The sequence below is a fragment of the Carassius gibelio genome, chromosome B2 (assembly GCF_023724105.1).
Source record: "Carassius gibelio isolate Cgi1373 ecotype wild population from Czech Republic chromosome B2, carGib1.2-hapl.c, whole genome shotgun sequence".
NCBI classification, from domain to species: Eukaryota; Metazoa; Chordata; class Actinopteri; order Cypriniformes; family Cyprinidae; genus Carassius; species Carassius gibelio.
This window is the reverse complement of record NC_068397.1, coordinates 21123010-21150286: the sequence shown is the minus strand read 5'-3', so window position 1 is coordinate 21150286 and position 27277 is coordinate 21123010. Positions and strand designations below refer to the sequence as shown.

General features: G+C 39.0%; 1 protein-coding gene across 3 annotated transcripts in view; it reads right to left on the bottom strand.

The window, feature by feature from the left end:
- Positions 1-27277, bottom strand: part of LOC127951225 (astrotactin-1-like) — a 263118-nt gene that overhangs the window by 96798 nt on the left and 139043 nt on the right. For all 3 annotated transcript variants that reach the window (XM_052549027.1, XM_052549026.1, XM_052549028.1), the window contains 2 exons: positions 22044-22210; positions 14662-14856 (listed from right to left, as the gene is read on the bottom strand). In XM_052549027.1, coding sequence (XP_052404987.1) covers positions 14662-14856; positions 22044-22210 — 362 coding nt within the window. The remainder of the gene's footprint in view (positions 1-14661; positions 14857-22043; positions 22211-27277) is intronic.

Below are 27277 nucleotides of genomic sequence, written 5' to 3'. Positions count from 1 at the left end.
TTGGGCAAAGAATGGCCAAGACCATGCAGATGAGGAACAAAAAGGTGACCTTTACACAGAAAGTACCCTAGCATGAAGTGCCGGGACATATACATTACAAAATCTAGCAAATGTGGACGCGGAGTTCCAACCAGTCGCCGCACAAATTTCTGCGATAGTCGCACCACTAGACCATGCCCAGGACGAAGAAACTGCTCTCGTCGAATGGGCTCTTACTCCAGTTGGGCTTTGCAGGCCAAGAAGAGTAGGCTAGCTGGATTGCATCCACAATCCACCTTGAAAGCCTTTGCTTTGAGACCGGTAACCCTCTGGCGCGGTTTCCAAAGCATATGAAGAGCTGCAGCACTCGAGCTCCAGCACCGGCGATGCTGCTGCCATAAGACTCAGCAACTTCTGGAATGTTTTTAGAGGTCGAAAAGCACCTATTTTGAAAGAGGCCGATGTTGCCCTCATTGTAACTGAGTCTAACACTGTTCCCAGAAACGATATCCGTTGGCTGGGGGACAGCAAACTCTTGGCGAAATTCACCCTGAGCCCCAGGCATTCCAGATTATTTCTGAGGAGCAAAGTTCTGTAACCCAATGCCTCCCCCCTCCTCCACTTTGTAAACATGTGAGGCGCCAGAGACAGCCCAAAGGGGAGGACCTTGTATTGGTAAGCCACACCCTCGAAGGCAAATCTCAAGAACGGCCTGTGACGGGGGCTATCTAGATGTGAAAGTAAGCGTCTTTCAGATCCAGCGAAAATAACCAATACTCTGAGCGTATTTGTGAGAGGATTTGTTTCAACGATGACGATTTGTTTCAATTTGTTTCAAAAAAGGGCCCATTGTTTGCAGCAAAAACAACTTTGTCGACACCTGGAGATGGACGGCAAAACACACGGGGCAGTTTAGGGGGTGGTCAGGCCGCAGCGAGACTTAGCCCCCTCCTCTTTCTTTCCTGTAGATCAGGATGATGGCGGCGGTGCAGGGTCCAGCACTACCTTGGGCCGGGGTCCCATGCATTTAGAGAACTGAAACCATCTGGTGGCCGAGCGAGAACGGTGTCGAGGTAAGTCTAAGTCTGTTGCACTTCTCAGCTCCCAGAGCGTGGCGACATCCGGGCCAGACTCATCAGTGGCGGCGAGAAGTTTGGCCTGGAAGAATTGTACCACTGCCATGGAGTGGAGCGCCGCGGCTGCTTGCCCTGCCAATGAGTAGAAAACTTTCATCCAGACGGCTACGGGCTGGTTCCTCTATAGGAGACCATTCCAGACCCAGCTCATGCCCTGGAGAGAACGCGGATAAGTTTGGCGTCCATCCCGAGTTTCGGGCAGAGGGACATTGGTCTAGCTGAAAATAGAGGACTGGGGAATCCCCTCTGGGCGGAGAAAATGAGGCACACGGGGGCTGAGTTGGCGTGAGCTCACTTTCATCCTGTTGCTTTAATCCTCTGCCCTGCCTTTTCTTCCTTGCCGGCTTGCGGGAGGAAGAAAACGGGAGGGCGCGAGGAGCGAGATCGCTCTCTGAAAAGAAAGCGATCTGCGAGCGCAGAGAGGCGATATTCATGTTCTCGCAATGAGAACAGTAATTCCCCACGAGTGCTGCGTCAGCGTGGGGTTTCCCCAAGCACGCGACACACTCGCTGTGCCCGTCATCAGCTGCAATGATGAGACGGCATTTGAAACAACGCCATAGAAAAGACTCTTTTAGAGAAATTTGCTCTTTAAATCTCTTTCTCGGCGGATGGCCGCAGGGAAGCGATGTATCTGCAGTGGGGACCCGGCAGTCGTGTTTCAGTGCGAGGCGTGTCAACGGCGAGCAGTTCAGCGGAGATCAGCGAATCGATGTGACGTTGTCGCTGAAGGAGAAGAAATCTCAATTCCTGTGGTGAAGCGGCCAATATATAGCCAGATTCCCTGCCCATTTTGGCGGGCTTTGGCGAGCTTCACGAACCAATGGCCATGCAGTTTCACTGCGTGATTGAATAAGGCTTCAGTTCAGGAGAAAAAATTTGTTTTTCCCATAAGCGTTTTCGACGTAGCACGAGTTAAGTATTGAAAGGGAACCTAAGATAAAATCTCTCTTCATTTTCGTCTACAATCATCTCATTTTCATCAGCTGTTACACCTTTAAAATATTCAGAACCAGTTAGCGGCTTCTTGCTGTTGCTCAAGTTACAGGTCTCATACTCCTGGTGCTGCCAGCCTGTGGCTGCAACACGAAACTGATGAACACACAACACCCAAAGCGAACACGAGTGACAAGCGATGACGACATGCTAGGTCGAAGGAAGAGGCTCTATATTTGTGTGTTATAGTTAGCAGCGGTCTGTTATCAAGAATAAAATAGTGTGTGCATAGAAAGAATTCGTCCATACGCCGCTCAAAGAAATAAAAAAAATAAATCCTGAGCACAAGTCCACCATCTAGGCAGGCTTTTTGTGTTAAATTATATTTCCTGTTGCTGCGCAGGCTCTGTTATTGTACATGACAGCTTATGTCCCGATGACCGGTCTTTGCATTAAGATTAAAAGCAGTATCAATAAAATAAAAAAATGTGATCAGGTTAATCATTTGTGAATGTTGCTCCTAAATCAGAAATTTAAAAACCAGACACGTTTAACATTTTCATTCAACAAAAATCATTCAACAAGTGTATTTCATCAGCTAATTATGACATTTAACCAATGTTTGAGATATTTTTTTTTACTGAAATGTTGAGTTGAGTTATGAGTAATAATCTCAGTAATAGTGTGTTATTTTAAAAAAAAAGGCTACAGTTGCTTTGACTAAAACTAGACTAAAGTTAGACTTTCAGTCTACTACAGTGGTTCCCAACCTTTTTCAACTCGCGGCCCACACAACCAAACACATATGTTTGCGCGGCCCACTTCAAAAAAATTAACTGACCCCGCTATTGTTGGGTTAATAACTTAGTACTCAGAAGCTAGATTTTAAACTATATTTATTGAATAAACTAGGGTTGTGCGATATGGACAAAAAAAAAAAAAAAAAAACTATCGCAATTTTTTTTATCAATTTTGCAATTGTGCTTTTACAGTCATAAATGCATTCAGGATTAATTTGAAACATATTTCCAAAAGAAAACCAATCAGAGCTTTATCAAAAAGTTGTAACATCTCTAGAACAGACATAAGTCAAAATTATCACTATAGTGAAGATGTAAAAAAATGTATAGACTTGTGGCAAAAAAAAAAAAAAAAAGAAAATCCTGTATACAGGGATTTTTTTTTTCTTTTTTGCCATGCATTGTTCATAGAGCTCATTAATTGTAGTGGTGCCTCAGGTGTTTGCAGTGTGTATACAGAATGTGTATGCGGTCAGCAGTGAGAGCGCATAAATATAACGCGAAAGCACATTAAAATAATGCAAGAGTGCGAATCTCTCTGTTCGCAGCAGATTTCCATTGCTCTGTCACAAAACCAGTCGTGCTTGCTCAGATACACGCTGCTTTGCGAGGAGAGAGTGTGCACACTTAAAACGTGTCTCCTCTCACTTAAACTGCATCCTGTTCACTAACAAATTCACTCTATGCTCATGTGTTAGACATGAATTATTTTCGCACGTTTTTATTTCTAGCCTTTTACCGCAGTGAGAACGTTCTGATCCGTCAACATTGGCTCAGAAAAAAGGCGCAGCACAGACAGTGTGTGAACCAGGAGTTAGGCATATGCGCACGCTCAAATCATGATTTTAGGACGTTTTCTTTTAATCGCACAGCCCTAGAATGGACTGGAAATGAACAGAAAATAATTGGCGGCCCACCTGCAATACCACTGAAAACCACTGGTCTACTAAAGCTTGAGTAAGATACCTCGAGTTTTCTTTTGACTTAAACTAGACTAAAATTATTAGACTTTTAGTCGACTACAACTTAACTAACAAAAAAAAGATATGTGAATGACTAAATATGACTAAAACTAACAAGGACAATTGGCACAAGACTAAGACTAAATAAAAAACAGGTGATGAAATTAACACTACTTTCAAAAAGTAATTAATTACTATTACTAATTACATCATCAATATTGTATTTAAATTACTAATTACTCTAAAAGTAACTTAGTTATTAAATAAGTAACTTAATTATTCAAATCTCTAATTAGGCTACATCCTAAAATCCCTAAAAACCTTAATAGAAATTAAGCTCTTTATTCTTTCAATTTGAGTCAAACATATAATGGTTTAGCCTTTTAGCTTTAAAACAACTGTAATACTTAAACATTATATATATATATATATATATATATATATATATATATATATATATATATATATATATATATATATATATATATATATATATATATATATATATATATATATATATATATATATATATATATATATATATATATATATATATATATATATAGGGGTGGCACGGTTCGCTGAAAAAAAAAATCTTAATATATGTTTCTATTGATGGATGTGCATTCTGGATTCCCAGACATTACAACAATAGCGATGAGAGAAAAAAATAAAATAAAAAAAATATTAAACCTGGACAAACCATTCACTCTTGATCAATGTGAACGACTTATGCTGGAATATGAGCAGTCATTTATTCTGTCATCATCCGGGTGCTGAAAGCATGAGCGCACAGATGAGAACTGAACAGCATACGTTAATATGTAAACTAAACTCATTTAAGCTTTATCAATTTAAACATTTAAGAGCCAGAAGACGCGAGCTCACGCGCAGTGAGAAGATTTGTGCATGCACTGTCATCCGAAGCGCACAAAGCCACGCCTCAGAACTCGCGCAAATATAAGATAATTTATATAGTTCAATATGCAATGCTGTTTTACATTTGATTACTTTATTCAATTTCTGTACCTAAAAGCGAAAACCGTGACTCTAAAACCGTGAAAAAGTTTAACTGTGCCACCCCTAATATATATATATATATATATATATATATACACACACACACACACGCACACACACACACACACACACACACAAATAGATATACTCTGAAAAACAACACATCTGAATAACAAAAAAGCTTGAGAAAAGTTAAACAATACATTTCAGTTTGGCAAGAAAAGGCCAAATAGTAAAATCCATACAGGTTTATGTAAAAATAACACATTAATTAATGTAGGTTAGAATATCATAAATGATCTTTTCTGCTGAATGAAGCCATATCAGATCGTGCAGGGCTTCTTTCAAAAATGATGAAATTCATAATTATTTTTTTTAATCAATTTTTTATGTATCTAGATTGGTGTTTGTACGTAGGTGACTGCATATAATGAGCTCAGATACGGGAGAGATTGTGCATCGATTTAGTTTTATACGGATTACATAATCAGATAATATTCATTTTAGATTTGAATTTGCTATAAACATATTTCTCATGTCTTTGTGTCAAATATTTGCGGAGTTTGTGGAATTTGTTGTTATTGTCAGTGTACACAAATAAAAGTAGGCCCTTTTTAGATTCGATTGATTTTAGTCTTATCTGTATCTAAACGTTTAAGGTTTGTCTGTGAATCAGGAAAAACTGAAATTGAACAAGCTGGCATGCAGAGGGTTAAAAACTTTTAATGAATTTTATGTTTAGACAGTAAATTCAGATTTCAGATTCAATATTGATTTTAGAACAGTATTTACTGTATGTAATGCAGTAATAAATAAATATATATATATTTATATATAATTACCTTAAAAGTTAGCAGTAATCCTTTACTTTACCTTTTCTTTTTTTTTTTCTTTTTTTTAGCCTTTATTTAACCAGGAGAGAACCTCACGGAGATTAAGAATTTCTTTTACAAGAGTGTCCTGGCCAAGATAGGCAGCCCAGTTATATAAAAACACACATGACAAACAACAATACATCACAACAGTAAGATAGTAAAATGCAGCACTAGAAGCATTTGCAAAAATTATTAATAGTGATTAATCACATCCAAAATAAAAGTTTTTGATTAAATAATATATGTGTGCATACTGTGTATATTTATTATGAATATCTAAATACAAACACATGGATTTAAGAAAATTACGCTATGTTTAAATATAAAATATATTTATGTATAATATAAAATATAAGAATATACATATATAAATGTATCCACTTATATATTTTCAAAATATATAAATGCATGTGTGTGTATTTATATACACGTAATAAATATACACCGTACACACATATAATATGTATACATTTTTTGGATGCAGTTAATCATGATTAATTTCACAGCACTATTTTAAATGCTTGCTACTTTTCCTGTGGAATTCTATAAAGATTTTGGCAATAATATCTACTGTAGTAGCACTGTAATTATAGACAGAACATACAAGTTTTATGGGATACTCTGGGCATCACAGGTGGGATTATCTGTTGATTATCTGTCGTGGCCTAATGGTTAGAGAGTCGGACTCCCAATCGAAGGGTTGTGAGTTCTAGTCTCGGGCTGGACGGAATTGTGGGTGGGGGTAATGCATGAACAGCTCTCTCTCCACCTTCAATACCACGACTTAGGTGCCCTTGAGCAAGGCATCGAACCCCCAACTGCTCCCCGGGTGCCGCAGCATAAATGGCTGCCCACTGCTCCGGGTGTGTGCTCACAGTGTGTGTGTGTGTGTGTGTTCACTGCTCTGTGTGTGTGCATTTCGGATGGGTTAAATGCAGAGCACAAATTCTGAGTATGGGTCACCATACTTGGCTGAATGTCACTTCACTTTTTCTTTTTTTTTTTTTTTTTTTTGAATGAGAATACAGGAAAAATATAAATAATTTATTATGGACAATTTTGAGTGTAAAACTAGGTGAACTAGGTGTCCAGCAACAGTTGACAGCAGACTATAATAATAGAGTTTAATACTGATAGAATACATTTTTTTTTCAAGACAAATACAAAATGGCATGCTCAGAAAGCTAAAAGCTAAAGCTAAAATTGCTAGAAAATGAAAACTAAAATTTTCAGCATGTTTAGTTTTCTTTCAGAAAGAAATAAGTTGTGTGAAGTTGATATTTAATTTCAGGCAAGATAATGAGATATCCAGTTGCCAATTAATATCATTAAGAGATGATTTCATGCATAATTAATCATAATTTGAGGGCCCGAATGAATTAATCTAGAATAGCTTAACTCTGAGCACGTATTTGTAGCTTGTTTAAAGAAGAAGTGTGTAATTTCTATGCCACTACACAGAACTGAGGTCATAGAAGTTTCCTCAAATACTCCACTAACCAAGTTGATGATGCTCTGTTGACTGGTTTGGATGCTTGAACAAACAGAAACAATTTATTACATTAATTATTATTATATAATTACAATTCATAATAATTAAAAGTATTGTTTTTCATATACATAATATGTACAGACATTTTTTTTTTACATTACAGTTTTGCTAATATCACAGCATAATGAAAACATGCAATCAACATTTCATTTATATGAAAAAATTATAATTATAAAGGAAAGTTAGAAGAGCATTAAAAATATCCTTATGAAAATATGTCAGACTTCAGGCTTTTAAAAATAAGCAGACTGTTCTCAGCCCGCGTGTGATGTTTTAATTTAGTGCTGGGAGAAAGGTAGCACTTTGAGTTTCTTGCTGTGGATGGAAGCAGCCAATTGGGAGATTTTAAGTGAGGTAGTCCTAATCATTATTCTGCAAAGTCTTAATGAGAACAAAGGGCAGTGAAAAAAATCATTAAAACCAGCTCAAAGCACACTGGGAAGGAATGGAAGTGAAACTGGTTGAGGCTGGAACCCAGAGGAGAAGGAAAGTAATTAGGAAAGGGCACATGTTTTTAGGTGGAAAGTCTCACGATGATAAGACAGAAATCAAAATGAAATCCTGCCTGGCAATGCACACAAGATATGGAGGATGAAATAGGAATGGATATTTGGAATGCTCTCTAAAAGCCTCTCTATAGTATCTAATTAAGATGTCAACAAAATGTTTGCATAATTTACTTGCTTAATTTCTTTGCACTCTGCTCTACAAATGCAGTGGTACAAAGACATTGATTGCTACTCAACAAGACCGCTTCTCAACAAGCTAGATATTTTGGCAGCAGTGCCACAGAAAGTTTCTGGAAAACTACTGCAGCACGGCCTTGAGCACAACCTCCAGTGGTTAATGCCCACTCAGTGTACTGTATTTGAAGAACAGCTTGTGTAAACCCCTATGTATGTGTGTGTGTGTGTGTGTGCAAACTTCAGAAATATGCATTATAGGTTGGGTTGTCAGAATTTGTATGCCCCCCTTTCGTTTTCTATGTAGTCATTCTGACATTCTCTATAACTATCCAAAGTAACTGACTACAAACACCCTAGAAATGGAGGAGCAACTATCCAAAACAATCAATCCATCCATTCATCCACCTACCTCCCACAGCAAATATAAGCACAGCTTGTAAAACCTACATTTCAAACTTTTAGATCTACTTTAAATTTCTTGACAAACTATCTTAACACTTTATTTTAAGTTGTTCTTGTTACACGTTACATGTACTACAGTAACTATTATGATAACAATACATTTACATGCAAGTAACCCTAAGTCATCCCTATCCATATAGTACATTAATTACTATTACTCAGTACTTAAATGTATAATTACAGTGTAACAGCGACACTTTAAAATAAAGTATAACCCAAACGTTACATTTTTGTACTTTTAAAATGACACTTAGTTCAGAATACTAAAAGAATGTTCACAAATGTATCAAATTTATATTATTATTAGATAGAGACAGAGAAAATAAACAGATATATCTGTGTGGCAATTACAAAATTGGCACATAAATAGCACTAATGTGCTATCGAATTTAAAAAGTGAAACATTGGGGAGGAAAAGAAACAAAGTAAGCTAGAAGACTGCTTAGGGTTAAAAATTAATTTTCAATATGTCCTCAAATAGTTTACTTCAAACACTTCCATGTCCAGATTATCTTGGCTTTTAAAAGCAACCTCAATAAATCTGTACTCCACATTCCTTGTTTCATGACTGTCTTCTACATTTCTTCATAAAATATACTTTACAGGGCAAGGAAACATCCAACAGCACACTCTCGCTGCAATACAGGGCTTTCAAAATGTCATGTTGTCCCCTTGGAATTATAAGGTTGTATCTGACATTTTTGTCAAAATTTGGTAATTCCCATATTGTTATTCTATGACAATTTATTTACATTATATGATAGATTTTGTTTATGTTGTATACATTATGGGATTTTTATTTATAAAACAATAAGGTTCTATCTACAAAGTCGAATGCAAAAACTTTGAAGCTCAATACCTCAAAACTACTCGGAATGCAGATAGAACCTTATAATTCCAAGGGTACGACGTGCGGCTGTCTGAGAACACCACTGACCTTAAAAGAATCAAACGAGAGCTAATACATTCTGCATTGTCTTTTGGGCAGGTTGTCGCAGGAAATGCATTGCACATCACATTCAGGATTAAACAGCATGAAAATGTAACCATGCCTTTCAGATACGAGTCAGATCATAAAAGCAGCTGCTGTGTGACAACCCAGACTTGTGGGTAGTAACTTTTGGTGAAACGCCAAAGGAAACACACGGCCTTGTGTAAGTTTAAAACAGAATAATAAACAACTTCAACCTCTCTGGGTGGATTTTATCTGGCAGTTGCTCATTCTTTTCCCTGTTGCATCATTTTGGAAAGAGATGAATCAGAGTTACCTCTGTAAGTATATGTTTAATTCCTCCTTAATTTGTTGAGTGCACATTGCATGCAATGTTAATTGTAAATAATCTGCAATGTTATTCAATCTTACATTCTCTTTGAGAAGAATTTACTTTGCACTCAAAATACATAAAACATGGCATTACATGTGTTAAAATTAAACTGCAATATTTAGTCACTGTAAAACTTTTTTCAGGAAAAATATCTTTCTTTCTATGCGAATTGGGTTTATTATAAACTATATACAGAAAATTATATTTCCCTGAGACAATATGTGTTGTGTTACTAATGCACATGCAGCTCAGATGTTAACAAACTTTCTTTAAAAAAACAATCGAATGATAAAAAAGAGCATTGTAACTTGCCTCCGTTCAAGTTTGGTGTCTGTAATATTTTTTCTAATATTTTTGAAAGAGGTCATTTGTGCTCACAAAGGCTGCATTTATTAGTAGTACTGTATCAAAAATACAGTAAAAGTAGAAATAAGTTATAAATACTGTCACTTTCGACCAACTAGCTGAATACATTTATTAATCACTCAAATAAATAAATAAATGAACATTTATTCAATCCAAATTTAAATGGTAATGTACAAATAGTAGTCAAGCATACTGTTCTTTAAGTGTTGAGTCAGGAAATCATGACAGATTGTAGAAGTCTGCTTAAACCTCCCTATCTAAACATTCACAACCAACTTGTGTGCAAATTGTGTTGAGGTGTTCAGCAAATATTCTGTGGATATTGTGCACCATTAACAGATTTGCATATTTTCTTTATAGAATCAGACCCTAAAACAGCAAAAACAGTGCAGACAAAAAAATGGTAATATTAGCAAGTACTATCTATTCTTAGTGAATTCCCCCTTCAGTTTCTCATAGTGAAAAAAAAAAAAAAACATTTAACAACCACAAATCTCATTAATCAAACATAAAAACATTTTAAACCTTGCATTAGATCAGACAACCTCACCTTGCATAATCAAAAGGCAAGCATTTGTCTCAATTAATCATAAAAGTGTTTTGTTTATCCATGGTGTTCGCTTTAATGATTCCCATTCCTCAACCTAGACGATCAAAAACATTTAATTTCCTGCCACTGCTCATCCTGAGCACCAGAATTTCGACTATTTCCTCAGGTCTGAAATTAATAGTCAAAACCCTGCTGTACTCTATGAAGGATTAATGAACTTGCCGTATCCCCCTTTTGTTCAACTAAAGATCCAATAGATTCAGCTGGCCCAATTAAGCCTGATTAAACCCAACTTGCTTATGGTCACTTTTAATTTGCTCCTCGCCATTCCACATAATTAGAGTGTGTGTTAGGCCTGGGCCTCTTAAAAGGTGAAGAGAACAGCACAGAGAATAAGTCCTGATCCATGAGGACCAGTTGTGCTTTTCAAAGTCTGTCTGAATCCAACGTCTCTCTGGGTGCCTCCAAATGAGATCAGAGCTTTTGAGATTTGGCTTCTTGATAATATTAACTCTCTTCCCACTATTTCTCCATCACTCAGGCCTCCCTCCTCCCATACTGCACCAATAAAACCATGTGGAGTAAATGGATAAACTGCTGCAGGAAACTGTGCCTGTAACTGTCAGTGTTTAATTTAAGGGCCATCAATGACTTTGCATGGTGACCTTTAGGTTGAGCTGACCACAGTGCTCTTTTAATTAGAGGGACTTTCAAGGGTCTTTGTATGTAACAAGATAGAGATTCTGCTGTGCTGTATTTCACAGGATTTGTGCTTTTATTAAATCAGACTTGATGATTAAATAGTGTAACTGCAATCTAAGACCTACAAAACAAAGACAATTTCAGACAAATAACAGACATAATATTTTTGCCATCAGTAGTAGAAAAAAACTAAATATTTAAAAGGCACTGTAAAGCTAAAAATATTCATAATATTTTGGCGGTTTGGGGCTGGGCAGGAGGCATATAAGAAAAGTAAATGGGGTTCCGCTTAAGGAACTCAAGCTGCGTCTAAATGCTAAGGGGACACTAAGGGGACAGACTCTTGCGAGCTATCTGTCCTCCGGTGAAGCATCGTCCCTGAAAGCTCAGACATTGCCTTTCCATGCTGCATGAGAACTACCTCAGAACTGGTGGGCAATGGTCAGGCTTGATCTTGCTTGTACACCACGGAGGTATAGCAGGCTTACCAAGCCGATCTGCCGAAAGAGATGGATGAGGGCGAAGAAATTAAGTCTGAGGATATCACAGAGCTTTGACAAACTGCTGTTCTGTCTCTCTGTGCCACCAAAGAGACTTCCTGCGCCATCATCAGGTCTATGGCAGCACTAGTGGTGGTGGAAAGACACCTGTGGTCGAACCCTCTCCAAGTGTAACCACACGAATCACCTGTGTAATAAGTCCAAAAGATGGGCGAGACGCCACGTGCAGGGAGACATAGCGACCAAGAAGCTTAAAAGCATGTGTGATGGAAACAGCGGCAGCTTTCTGTCATTCCACAAGTGCTCTGTGTGTGTGTGTCAGTCTCTATCCATTTGTGAGTCTTATTTAATGTTGTCTGTCCCTCACTATAAGTCATGCCAAAAGTGAATCATTCCTGCACACTGTAGAGAGAGGCTACAGAATCCAGATTGGTTCTCCTTGTTTCAACAGGTCATTCCCACTCCCACTACTCTGTGACTCCAGGGCATTTGCATACTCAACTACATTAAAGATTGGTTGATATTAACTCAATCAGAGCAGATGGCAGTTCGGCATTGAGATGACATTCTTGCTCACATGAAAAAAGTGGAGTTAAGACTAAACGGCAAGAAAAGTGTGCTTTCTCCAGTATGGAGAACCACTTATCTTGGCATGGTGTGGAATTGGACCAAGATTCAGGCACAACTGTTTCCTGCTCAAATCGAGTCAATCCTCACTGTAGGTGTGAGAGTAAGAGAAGGTCAGTCACTCACTTTCAAGTAGTTTCAAAAGGTGCTGGGTCTGATCACAGCTGCGTTCAACATGATACCTTTTGGCCTGCTGTAAATGAGATTCCTACAGTTGTGGCTCAAGAACAAGAGGTTCTCCATAAGGGGAAACCTGCTGTACATGCTAAAAGCTGCACAGCGATGCCTATATGCCTTAAACATGTGGAGAAAACCTTGGTTCTTGTCTCAGGGCCTGGTGCTGGAAGCTCCTTGTTGTACGCAACAGTGACATCCCTCACCATTTGGGGTCTGTCACCTCCTGTCTGTCTGTGGATTGGTTGCCATTTCATGTGGCACATCAACTGCTTGGAGATGCGGTGCATGTTTCTAGCATTAAAACACTTTCTACCAGACCAGACAACACAGCAGTTGTGCCTTACATTAACCACAAGGGAGGTCTGAGTTTGTTACCCCTGTCTTGTAAACCTGTTTGTAATGCCTGTCGAACTCCAGGACATCTTCAATGCTCCAGGTTGGTCCACACCCCTACTGTTCGTCAGGTTCTATGGCCTTTCTATGCAAGCCACTCTGGGCTCCTCTGTTCTTTCGCCCTAGCTGTGCCCTTCCACACTATGCAGGGATTTGAAAGACTGGCAGCGTGGGCAAACTCTTTCCCATAGTGTCTCAATGCAGCTCGAGTACCTGAAGGCGAACGTGTCTAGGTTATGCATGTAACCCAGAGGCAACAAGACTCCGTGTCATACTTCCGGCATCCCTGCGAGCACTTACTTAATTTCCAAGAAGCTACCATTGTATCCACCGCACATGCTTTTAAGCTTACTGGTCACTATGTCACCCTTCTCATGATGTCTCGTCCATCCATTGGACTGATTACACACATGATTCAGAGCGTGGTCACACTGGAGGCATTACCGTAGCATTTCCCATAGCATTACATGCATAACCTTAAGACGTTTTCAGCATTCTTCCTTTTATGTATTTAATTTTATTATTTTCATTTCATTTTATTTTTTCATTTATTTAATTCGGGGGGTTCCACAAAAGAAAGAAGTGCACACAGGTTTAAAATTACATGAGGGTGAGTAGATGGTGAGAGAATTCTCATTTTTGATTGAACTATACCTATAAATTGTTTGCTGGCCTATGTGGAGTTAAATTATTCTATAAAATAGATGGTTTCCATCAAATATATATTTATGCACTAAGTTGCTTGGCTGAATAAATAAATAATTCTACATAAAGAGTTTCATTCTAAAAAAAAAAAAAAAAATACTTGGTGGAAAGAATTCAATTAACTTTGTTTGTTTCTAGTTGTGTCCTCTTTTGGAAGGCCAAACAAAGTAGTTTCTCTTTCACAACAAACAGTGACTCCATGACATGGCGGCAGTGGCAACAGCGAGAATAAAATAGTTTGTTTGCGACTTAACATATCTTCTTTGTTCACCAAGAGCTTTGAACACTCTTGTAACAAAAAATTAAATCACATCATATGACACCTAAAGATATTTATATGTCATACTGTTAAAGGCATACATAAATGTTACATCTACATAGTTTATAATGATTATCGATTAAAAGGATATTTTGTGAGCATTAGAGTTTTATCATATTAGTACTCCCACCAATATAAAAAAAGACATATGCCACTTTCAGTCAGAGATGTGCCAGGGCGGGTAGAGCACATGCTATGACTTGTAATTTCCTGATCCTATCTTTCTCTGTTTTCCTTATCATATCCTGTCACCTCGCCATTGTCCTGTCAATATGATTGGCAAAAGCTCCAAAATAAAATAAATAAAGCCAGCGGAGTATATGTGTTATGCTTAACAGTCAACTCCACTTTCCAAACAAACTAAACAACACCCCTTAAACCTGTTAATGTCACTGCAACAGCAGGCTCCACTGATGTATAATTCATATTTCTGAACTGCACATATGAGTATTTGATTTTGTATAAATCCAAGAGAAAGATAAAGATGAAATTCATTATCAGAACACATTATCAGAACAATATTGCTATTAAAAAAGAAAAAGAAACAAAAAAAGGCACTGATAAAATCAAGTTCATTGTAAATCATCACCTGAAGGAAGCCTTAAGGATCTGTCCTGATGTAATCTCTTTGGTGTGATTATTGTAGCCATAGAAGAGGTCCCCAAACACAGTCTGGTTGGCTGGGATGTCAGTTATGTCTGCACAGTCCACTCCCTCAATGCAGGCCTCTGACAATGGCTGACATGAGCGACCATCTGCTCCTCTCTTATAATCTTCAATACATCTACAGACATATGGCAATGAGAAAAGAATATCAGCTAAATGAAGAGAGGAAAGGAAAGTATCTCTGCCAAAGTAAGATAATGCTTGCCACTATCAGACACCCCAAATTATTCTTTATGATACTTTTTTCATAATTTTACAAAATTGGTAAAGTCATCAAAAACTATGAAATCATACAAATGAGAATATGGAAACTTTTCAGTGACCAACAAATTTCAAATCAATTAGGCTTCTTCTAACATCCAGTATACAGTACATTGTCAGTAAAGCAGGTCACATTAATTCATTGTTGACCTGACTGTACACAATCCTGGTGATGAGTGATTTACCATTATTATTATTATTATTATTATTATTATTATTATTATTATTATTATTATTATTATTATTATTATTATTATAAATTTAGAAATAAAAATGAGATCATGATTATTTATTATTCATTATATGCCTATAATAAATTAGGATTATGGACTATTATAAAATAAAGTAATCAGTTATCAATTGAAATCAAATCATGCTTTTTAAATTAACTAATTAATAAATGTAATGTTAAACAATGAATAGGAACCATTATGACATGCATTGTAAAAAGTTTTCGAAGTTGTAAATTAAACAGACAAAAATACTATTTCAGCATTTCAAAATGTCACGCTCAATTCAGTGAGATACTTGCTATTTATTTGGAACTATATCTAAAGTTTTCTAGCAGTTTAAGGGTGAAAATAGTTTTACCATCATTTTTATTTTTTTATTTTTTGTTTCAGTGCATTGCAACTAATTCAATAAAAAGACTAAACATATTAAATTAAATTAAGCAAGGAATCATGAATACATTATAAATGCATTAGCTTTTATAGTTTTTATTTTTTTCCCCTAAATCAAAAGGACATCACTTCATGAAACAGAGCATTGTGTCATACTAGTTCAGCATTCAAAACTAGAGGTACAGGTAATGATCTCACAGTGTAGCATCTGTCATGAATTTAAGGTTTTCAATTCTTTTTATTTACTGCAAAACAGTATCATTATAATAGCATGACAGCTCACAGGAGTCGTTTATATTCATGGGACTTTGAAACTTAGCTGTCACGTCTGCTCTGTACTACACAAGCAACAGAGAGAAAGAAGTGTCAGGGCTTAAACGCTCAGTCTCACTTCTCTTGGTAACACTACAGTTTTACAAGAAACTGTCATCAGCGTAGGTGAGACACATCCTCTCGCTTGCACATCCATAGCACAGACAACGATTTAAGTGGCTTCAGATTGCCTGTCACATTATCAGGTTCTCCAGAGAAAAAGAGAATTATGCACATTTGCCAACTTTAGTTGAAGTGACATGCCTATAACAGCGAATGATCTCTGAGACTCTGAATAGGTCAGGAAAAAGGTTGTGTTAGCAGGGGAGAAGATGTAAGACAATGGCTATTTATTCTACCTGGCTCATATTCTCTACAGCTGACACATGAAAGTCTGTTAGTTGAAGGAATGGTTAGTGTTGGGTGATGCATGTGATGTCATGTCAGAGTAAAAGCAATTTCACCAAGACATGACAGGACACAGAATTGGCATTCAAGTTGAGTTCCCTTTAAAAAGAATAATATAAAGACTACCATTTTTTTTCTTTTTTGAAAGAAGAAATTAATACTTTTATTCAGCAAGGATGCACAAATTGGATCAAAAGTGACTAAAAATTATTTTTAACATTGATAATAGTAAGAAATGCGTCATGATCACCAAATCGAAGATGTTAAAATGATTGATCTCTGAAGGATCATGTGCCACTAAAGACTGGAGTGATGATGCTGAAAATTCAGCATTTCCATCACAGGATTTTTTTTTTTTTACTTTTTAAATATGTACTAAAATGTAAAACAGTTCCCCTTCAGTTGGTCACTCTCGACGCCACGTCGTTGACCGACACAAAATAGGATATCACTTCGATAGACCAATCTACTTAGAGTGTATAATAAACAAGCCAATGCACATTGGCATGCAATTATTGCATCCAGCTGCCACTGATCACAGTGTGAGCATAAGAAGGCAGCAGGTGCAATGCATACCAGCTTTTCGCTTCGGAGCCGAGCATTAGTATCGTTCTGCTCAACTGTGTCTGCTTTGAACTATGAGTTCAGCACGCTCTCAGAAGCTATTTGTGTTGGCGAGATGCGCTTCAGTGGTGGTCGTTCCTGTGTAGAGTGGGTTGCCAGTGCCTTTCTTCCGGAAGTGCATGATGAGCTCACCAAGTCCTGGAGGGCACATTTTACTGCCAGATAACCGGCCGATCTGATCCTCCTCCCTCACCACCCTGGTGGTGCAGCGAAGGGTAATTTGCAGTAGTGTCCTAAATCCTCCGTCACCTAGCTTAGAGACCCAGTACTGCCTTCCCGGGCATCGAGTCCAACCGGCGGTGACTATGTGGCTTGTGGGGAAGCTGCTTCTGCCTTACACGCCATGGCGTTATTCCAGGTGTACCAGGCTCAGGCACTGAAGGAGATGTCCACATTAGTGGTCCGATTTCTCAATGCCACTGTGTCCCAGACCGGCCTCTTCGGCGATGCAGTCAAGAGCTTTGCCTAGTAGTTCTCGGCTGTCCAGAAGCAGACTGAGGCAATCCGACACATCCTGCACCGACTGGCAGCTGCTGCCTCCACCTGTCCACCAGCTGCAGTGCCACAGCCTGCTCATCACTGAGGGTGGCCCCCTGCATCCGCCCCTGCTCCCGCACTGCACCAGCCTCCAAGTGGTGCCGTAGAGCTGGGTTCAGGCAGGCCGCCCCAGAGAGAGGTAGCTGCTTTCTGGGGGGGGGGGGGGATGTCTCAAGCTGACTTGGAGACAGTTTGGAGCCGCTCAGGTAGGCCTGTCTGCTTCTCCAGAGACCTCTCACTGCCAGTTGTTCGCTAACTGAGGGAACTCTCGGCACGGACGCACTGGCACACAGCTGGCCGCGGGGCCTACGCAAGTATGCATTTTCCCCAGTGAGCCTTCTTGCACAGACGCTGTGCAAAGTCCCGGAGACCGAGGAGCAAGTCTTGCTAGTGGCACCGTATTGGCCCACATATTGGTCCTGGTTCCCTGAACTAGTGCTCCTCACAACAGCCCCTCCTTGGCTGATTCCTCTGAGGAAGGATCTACTGACATGGAAGACCCATGTCTGGTCCTTAGACGGGAACACCATCACTTTGGCAAGAGCACCGTCTACGAGACACGCTTATGCCTTGAAGTAGAACCTGTTCATTGAGTGTTGTTCTTCTCACCGAGAGGACCTCAGAAGATGCCAATTGCAGTCGTGTTTTCCTTTCTGCAGCAAGGGCTGGTACGAAGGCTGTCTCCCTCAACCCTCAAAGTCCAGGTTGCCGCTATTGCTGTGTACCATGACCCCGTGACTGGGAAGTCTTTGGGTAAGCATGACCTCATCGTCAGGTTCCTTAGAGGGGCCAGGAGGTTAAATCCTTCCCGGCCCTCCTCTATACCATCTTGGGACCTGACTATAGTGCTTAAATCACTACAGCAGGGCCCGTTTGAGCCTTTGCATTCAGTTGAGCTAATGTTTCTTTCATTGAAAACTCTGCTCCTGCTTGCACTGGCCTCCATCAAGAGGGTAGGGGACCTGCATGCATTTTTGGTCGACAATTCGTGTCTAGAGTTTGGGCTGGCTGACTTCCAGTTAATCCTGAGGCCCCGGCCTGTCTACGTGCTCAAGGTTCACACTACACCCTTCAAATAACAAGTGGTGAACCTGCAAGTGCTGCCCCTGGAGAAGACAGACCCAGCCCTGGATTTGCTCTGTCCCGTCTGAGCACTGAGATGCTACGTAGACTGGACACAAAGCTCCATGACCTCAGACCAGCTCTTTGTCTGTTACGGAGGCCGGCAAAAGGGGAGTGCCGTCTCAAAGCAGAGGATGGCCCACTGGATTGTGGATGCCATAACCCTGGCTTATCAGGCACAGGGTGTGCCCTGCCTTTTCAGGTTGCGAACTCAGTCAACTAGAAGTGTTGCATCCTCCTGGGCGCTGGCTTGTGGTGCCTTGCTGACAGATATTTGTAGAGCTGCAGGCTGGGTGACCCCTAACAAATTCACTAGGTTCTATAGCTTTCGTGTAGAGCCGGTATCCTCCTGTGTTCTCACCTCAAACGGATAGTGGCACTGAGAGGCCCCGGTTAGTGTCGGCTTGCTTAAACTGCTCCAGAGTGTCCATACTGTAGACCCTGTGGGGATCCTCCATCACCCTAGGCAGCTGGATGCAGTGGAATGTCCGGTGCCGGGCCTTCATGATGAATCCATGAGAACCATGGAAGGCTGGGTTCCATATTGAGACCTAAGCGGTACTTGTATGTGTATAGTCCACAGTATACCCTTAGAGCCCGTGTTTCTCCAGCAGACTCCTGCCTTCCCAAGAGGGTTTTAATCACCTCAGATTTCTCTATATACACCTGAACGGATGCTATATGTGTATTTGCTCCCGAGACCTACCTCAGGAAGGATGGGGCTTCCACAGCCTCCCAGTTCCAAGTGGAACGGGTACGTTTTCCCAGTGTTATCCAATCTCAGCCAGTGAGGTAGTGCTTTGATAATGGTGAGTGGAACTACTTGTATCCGAGCACCGGCCTACACCTAATAGGGGTGCAGGCAGCTCACACAGGGCACTGGAAGGGGCAGCATCCATGGCGCTTTGGTAGGGATCACATTTTGCGTCGGTCACCGACTGAAAGGGACGTCCCGTCGCCATGGTTGCTGTACTTCCGCTGCCGGGTCTCTGGCTTGGCTCCTCAGCGAAAATCTGGTATGCATTACACCTGCTGCTTTCTTATACTCACGCTGTGATCAGCAGCAGCTGGATGTAATAATTACAATAATTAATTGCCATTGTGCATTGGCTCGTTCAGTTTACACTCGAAGTAGATTGGTCTACTTACATTTTGCATCGGTCACAGACATGGCATCTCCATTCCCTCCTTCAGGGAACGAGGGTTACCATACGTAACTGAGATGTCTTTTAAATTATAATTATATTTTATATTACAGTTATAATAACATTTTATATTTCAGTTTTGCTGTATCTTTGATTAAATAAATAGCATTGGTCAGTATAAGAGACTTCGAAAATCGTACTGACCCCAAACTTGAGAATCAGCAAGTCCTTTTTTAGCGGGGCAAGCTACAGTTTCAGCTTGCATATCTTACCTAGAAAAATTTGACTGGTAAATGTGTGATTACATTCGCATGTTTTACAAAGACCAAGTTTGCCAGTTTTTAATTTGAAGCCATGTTCACGCTCAATTTAAATAAACATATAGACTGAAATGTGTGAACAGGTAAAAAGTTTGCTCTGTCCCGTCTGAGCACTGAGATGCTACGTAGACTGGACACAAAGCTCCATGACCTCAGACCAGCTCTTTGTCTGTTACGGAGGCCGGCAAAAGGGGAGTGCCGTCTCAAAGCAGAGGATGGCCCACTGGATTGTGGATGCCATAACCCTGGCTTATCAGGCACAGGGTGTGCCCTGCCTTTTCAGGTTGCGAACTCAGTCAACTAGAAGTGTTGCATCCTCCTGGGCGCTGGCTTGTGGTGCCTTGCTGACAGATATTTGTAGAGCTGCAGGCTGGGTCACCCCTAACAAATTCACTAGGTTCTATAGCTTTCGTGTAGAGCCGGTATCCTCCTGTGTTCTCACCTCAAACGGATAGTGGCACTGAGAGGCCCCGGTTAGTGTCGGCTTGCTTAAACTGCTCCAGAGTGTCCATACTGTAGACCCTGTGGGGATCCTCCATCACCCTAGGCAGCTGGATGCAGTGGAATGTCCGGTGCCGGGCCTTCATGATGAATCCATGAGAACCATGGAAGGCTGGGTTCCATATTGAGACCTAAGCGGTACTTGTATGTGTATAGTCCACAGTATACCCTTAGAGCCCGTGTTTCTCCAGCAGACTCCTGCCTTCCCAAGAGGGTTTTAATCACCTCAGATTTCTCTATATACACCTGAACGGATGCTATATGTGTATTTGCTCCCGAGACCTACCTCAGGAAGGATGGGGCTTCCACAGCCTCCCAGTTCCAAGTGGAACGGGTACGTTTTCCCAGTGTTATCCAATCTCAGCCAGTGAGGTAGTGCTTTGATAATGGTGAGTGGAACTACTTGTATCCGAGCACCGGCCTACACCTAATAGGGGTGCAGGCAGCTCACACAGGGCACTGGAAGGGGCAGCATCCATGGCGCTTTGGTAGGGATCACATTTTGCGTCGGTCACCGACTGAAAGGGACGTCCCGTCGCCATGGTTGCTGTACTTCCGCTGCCGGGTCTCTGGCTTGGCTCCTCAGCGAAAACCTGGTATGCATTACACCTGCTGCTTTCTTATACTCACGCTGTGATCAGCAGCAGCTGGATGTAATAATTACAATAATTAATTGCCATTGTGCATTGGCTCGTTCAGTTTACACTCGAAGTAGATTGGTCTACTTACATTTTGCATCGGTCACAGACATGGCATCTCCATTCCCTCCTTCAGGGAACGAGGGTTACCATACGTAACTGAGATGTCTTTTAAATTATAATTATATTTTATATTACAGTTATAATAACATTTTATATTTCAGTTTTGCTGTATCTTTGATTAAATAAATAGCATTGGTCAGTATAAGAGACTTCGAAAATCGTACTGACCCCAAACTTGAGAATCAGCAAGTCCTTTTTTAGCGGGGCAAGCTACAGTTTCAGCTTGCATATCTTACCTAGAAAAATTTGACTGGTAAATGTGTGATTACATTCGCATGTTTTACAAAGACCAAGTTTGCCAGTTTTTAATTTGAAGCCATGTTCACGCTCAATTTAAATAAACATATAGACTGAAATGTGTGAACAGGTAAAAAGTGTGGCACTTCACACTCAATCACAAACTGCCACCATAGACTAAGAAAGATAAAAAAAAGAAAAGAAAAAAGAGTGTGAGGTGCTGTGAATTGCATAAATAATCAGCTGAACTAACCATAATGTACTTACTGTGAATTTCTGAACATTATTCAACAGAAAAACAGCAGAAATTCAGTCGTCAAAAATATCAGGTGTAAATACCAGCACATATCCTGCTGTTTTAAAAAAGCATGAAAGAAAAAACATGGTTGAGAAAGCCCTGTTAAGATCTAGTTATCATACAGTCTGTATGTGTGTAGAGAGTGTGTAAACTCACCCGCAGAACATCAGGATGTTGTAGAGAGTAGGGTCCTCCTCTAGAGGTGCCAGCTGCTGAAGGCACAGCTGTTCACAGCCCCCATTAAAGCCGTCAGAGCAGTCAATGCCAATGTGATGGTCATAGCAACCAGTGCCATCCTTCATCGGGCTCAAACCAGGAGGACACTAGGGGAAAATATTAATAAGTAAAAATTACTTTTATACATTCTCTGATCTGTCATAATATCATTTTTTTCTTTGGTATGTGGCAATTTCAGTATGCAATAATAAATAAGCTGCTGATGTATGTGTTAGAGTATGTTGTACTTTTGTGTGTTAAGATTTGCTTAAGATTTGAAATCTTGTTTTTGCTAGTAGTATTATTTTAAAAAAGGAATATAAATGGCCCTGAATGTTTAGTTGATTGCTTCCGGTAATGTAATATATGTAATATACAGTAGAACCCCCAGTTTACATTAACAAAGGAAAAAAAGAGCCAATCTGAGGTTGTGAGAGGACACATTGCAGGCTGGTCTAAAACCTTCATCACTCAATCATCCACATTGATGGTGGATCAGCACCTAGAAAGGACCTCTAAAGCCCTGAACGAAAGGGGAGACCAGGACAACTAGATCCCCAGATACAGATCCCCTGTAAAGAACTTGTCTCAGACGATCACTGGGACAAGACCACAGGAAACAGATGATTCTTCTGCCAATCTGACTTTGCTGCAGCCTGGAATTGAACTGCTGGTTTTGTCTGGTCAGAGGAGAACTGCCCCCCCCCCCCCCCCCCCCCCCCAACTGAGCCTGGTTCCTCCCAAGGTTTTTTCTCCATTCTGTCACCCATGGAGTTTTGCTTCCTTTCCGCTGTCCGCCTCTAGCTTGCTCATTTGAGGTCAATTCATTTACAACTCTATCGTTGACTTGATTGCAAATGATTGCACAGATACTATTTAAACTGAACTGAGATAATGACATCACTGAATTCAATGATGAACTGCCTTTAACTGTCATTTTGCATTATTGACACATTGTTTTCCTGATTAATGTTGTTCAGTTGCTTTGACGCAATCCTTTTTGTTTAAAGCGCTATATAAATAAAGATGACTTGACTTGACTTGTGTAACGATGGATCACAGGAACGAGAGATCCAAATGCAGTGTGTTTATTGGGTAATCCAACATTCAGAATCCAAACAGGCAAGAGGTCAAAACCGTGAAAACAGTCCAGAAACAAAACAAACATGAAACAAGAAACTAGAAACCACAAGGGAACGCAAAAAAACTGGGTGACGGAAAAGAGAACTTAGTTTAGGACTCACATACTGTGTGGCAGCCACTTTCTGTGCTCACTTCGGATGTGTGCACTCAGAAAACTGTATATCAGAAGTTTAAATTAATATGGATTAAAAAGCTTGATTTCAGCGCTATAGACATGATAATCAAAACTAAACAGGGTTTTTTTTTTTTTGAGCTGTAAAAGCACAGCCCTATTCTGGAAAAGGGGGTGGGGAGAAACAGCTAATTTGCATTTAAAAAGACATGCACAAAAATAAAGTTTCTGCTTCCAATCAAATAGGCATTTTCAAAATGATATAATAAATTATCTGTGGGGTATTTTGAGCTAAAACTTCACAGACAGATTCTAAGGACATCTGAGACTTATATTACATTTTGTAAAAAGTGGCATAATAAGTCTCCCTTAAAAACAACATCCCCTAACAGTTACACTACCTTCTCAAGTCCATGCATGTTTTCTCTGTCTTATCCCCAAGCTAAGGATAAATGGAAAATGGGATAAAATGTTCCTTCTCAACATAAGTTATAAGCTTCATGTCATCTTTCTTGCTGCAGGTGGCCATACTGAAGATTCAAGATAGTTGCAGGAAACATGCCTGCAACTGTTCAGAGATGCTTCCTAGGAATCCATATTTTGTAACGAGAAGGCAAAACAATTGAATTTCTCCAGTATTTTGAGTTAAATTCTTACAAAAGAACCGGCTTCTCTACAATTAGTCATTCTCTATTCAAAAATCATTCAAATGAGATGTTGAAAGGGCATAATTTTCTACCTCTGTGGGTGTTGATTCAAGCATTAAGCAGCTTTTATAATAAAATGCATTAAGAAAGAGTAAAATTGTATAGCTTCTTAACAAAATGAAACTAAATACTATTTTTTCCCCATCTTATAATTAAATTGCTAATATTAATAAAAGGTCCTGAGAGTTAAAAAATAAAATAAAAGGAAATTACAAATAAGTCCATCACAGCATGATATACAGTACACTTCACCATCTCGCTTCCTCAGTTTCTCCAGTGGCAGGTTAGGTGTAAAACACACATTTTCTGACCACCACCTTTTCACTTGACCTCATTCGAATTGGGAATCAAAGCCCAGATGTTGGTAATGCATCTTAGTAGCACATCTTGTCCCTGGATGCATCCATATTGATTTTGTCAGTTAGCTACAGCTGACAAGACACCTGATTTATTACCAGCAATGCAGAGAGTGCAGGGCACCAAGTCTCTTAACTCATCTGTAGCAGATTCCTTAAATCACAAAGTCCCAGTTTGATCAGCTGAACAGAGGACATTATTGAGGAAAGGGGTGGGTTGCTAGACAGAAAGCAACATTTTATTTTCATTTTATATATATATATATATATATATATATATATATATATATATATATATATATATATATATATATATAAAAATATAATATAGTATTGCTTTTATATAAGTGATTTTGTACAACAAAAAAAGACTATACTGAAATCCCTAATGCAGTTAATATTTCTGACTTTACAAGTGATTAAACACAACTTATTGCTTTATATGCTTTATAAACTTTACAGACAAGAATAATATAAACAATAAGTTGTGTTATATTTTAAATTGTGTTTAAACACTTGTAAAGTCAGAAATATTAACTGTATTAGGGATTTCAGTATAGTCTTTTTGTTGTTGTACAAAATCACTTATATCAAATAAATACTATATTATATATATATATATATATATATAATATGTGTGTGTGTGTGTGTGTGTGTGCGTGTGTGTATATATATATATATATATATATATATATATATATATATATATATATTTATTAGTGGTGGGCATAGATTAGTTTTTTTTATCTAAATTAATCTCACTGTGATCTTGAAATTAATCTAGATTAATCTAGATTAATCTCAATTAAAATGGCTCATTCGAATTGCCGTAGCTGGGGTCAGCGGGGCCCCGGTGAAGGTTATACTTATATTTAATTATTTGTTCTATTTACACAATGTTTTTTTTTTCAAGTTTGTAGGTGTCAAGGTACAGAAACCAAAAAATCTAATGTAAAATAGCACTGGATCGTCTTCAATGTAAAAATGAAATATACATTCAAAACCACATTTATTCAGACACCTTTAACATTTCTCACATTATTAAAGTTTTGCTATATATATCAAAATTTATATCTGGTGTCTGGATAATTTTTGGTTTGACTGTTAAAACTACGAAGTAGCATTTTCTTGGATTAACATTACAGCAGCCAGTTGCTAAATTAGGCGCAGTCACTTTAAGAAACGATGAACGCATCCAATATAATACACATCCCATTTCTTTCCTCAACTGTTTACTTTCACATAAGAAATAACTGACAGTTTTTTTCAAGCATAATTTCCAAGGTGGATATTTTGTATGTATTTGTCGGCACAAGAGCAAAAATACGCAAATTAGATGTTCATGTGTTTTGAGGCGCCTTTCTCTGCTTGAGCCCTGAACACCAAAACACCGCGAGTACTGAATTGGGCTCTTTCACATCTTTTGTTTGTTCAAACTGCGATTTGTATTTGTTCGTTCAGGTGCAGGAGGGACTTCGCAGAAGAGACCTCGGTTCAGTGTCGCTGTCCGTGATACGCGGCTCTCTCTCTCTCGTGAGCACCGAACACACCGCACGAGTAACCAGCTACTCTGTTCAGCTTTTCCGCGTCTTGTTTTTGGATGCTTTAATGTTTAAATCGACAAGCGGTAAGGCTTAAAAATACGTAAAAAAGATAAGCTTTCATGACGGTGCGCAGCAGTGGTCCGTCAACTGTCCTGAGCATCTTTTTAGGCTGGCCTCAGCCAGGCGGTTATATAAAATATTAAGGTGAAAGTCATCATAGCTTGCTTAGTATAGACCCAGCTCCCAAACCAACTTTGAGAATAGATTAACGGCTATACTTTTTTTTATCGCCCGATAATAGTCTCACGTTAACGCAGCATGTTAACGCCGATACCGGCCCACCACTGATTATACATATATATATATTTCTTTTTTCTTTTTCTTTTTTGTCTAGCGGCAACAAAATACATTATTTTGGACATTGAAAATACATATTCTGAATAGAAGATATATTTAGACATTGTATATAAAATAATGTAAATATATAAATCTTCTTTTATTTTACATCAATATTTAAAAACATTTAAAATAATATTTTGCCAAATGACAAACTTTCATTGACACTTCACTGCATATAAAAGCCATGCCACGACATGTTTGTACATTTGTACATTTTCTTCAACAACCTTTTTAATGTGGTAAAATGTGAAATGCCTCAGTGCCAGCTGAGGTCAAATACATATTAATTGTGATTGATTCTGCCTTCTATTCCAATGTTTTCTTTGCGATCACAGATTTAAAAAAGAATGGATGAGTCAAAGCATTAGTGTGAGGAAATAATTATTTAAAATGCACTGCAACACAATGAGGTACCAAGCAGCATGTACATGAAAACAGCTGGAACATAGATTGACCAATGCAACAACAACAACCACAACAACAATAATAATAATAATAATACATTAAATAAATATATTTTTTTTTAAATCAGCATTTTCTCACAGTGAATAATGCAATTCCTCAGCCAACGTTCAATATTATTGCAGTCTTCTATCTGAGCTCAAAGCATCCTTGATTGAAAAGCACTTTGTAGTACAGAGGACATGGTGAGACAGTTAATGATGCCAGAGAAGTCATGAAGGTTTTAAATTCAAGATAAACTGAAAAAGCCCTGATCTACTGAGCCTTTTAATCTCATTTCCAAATGGGGATCTAGTGCCACCACTTTCCAAAGCTTAAGAGAATTGCCCATGTGATTTTGTCATATAGGAACCAATCCTTTTCAGACTGTCGGATAAGCTATGCAAGTCGAATAAAAAAAGAAAAAAGGGAGAGAACAAAGAAGATGGAACACTTATTACATTTTGTGTGT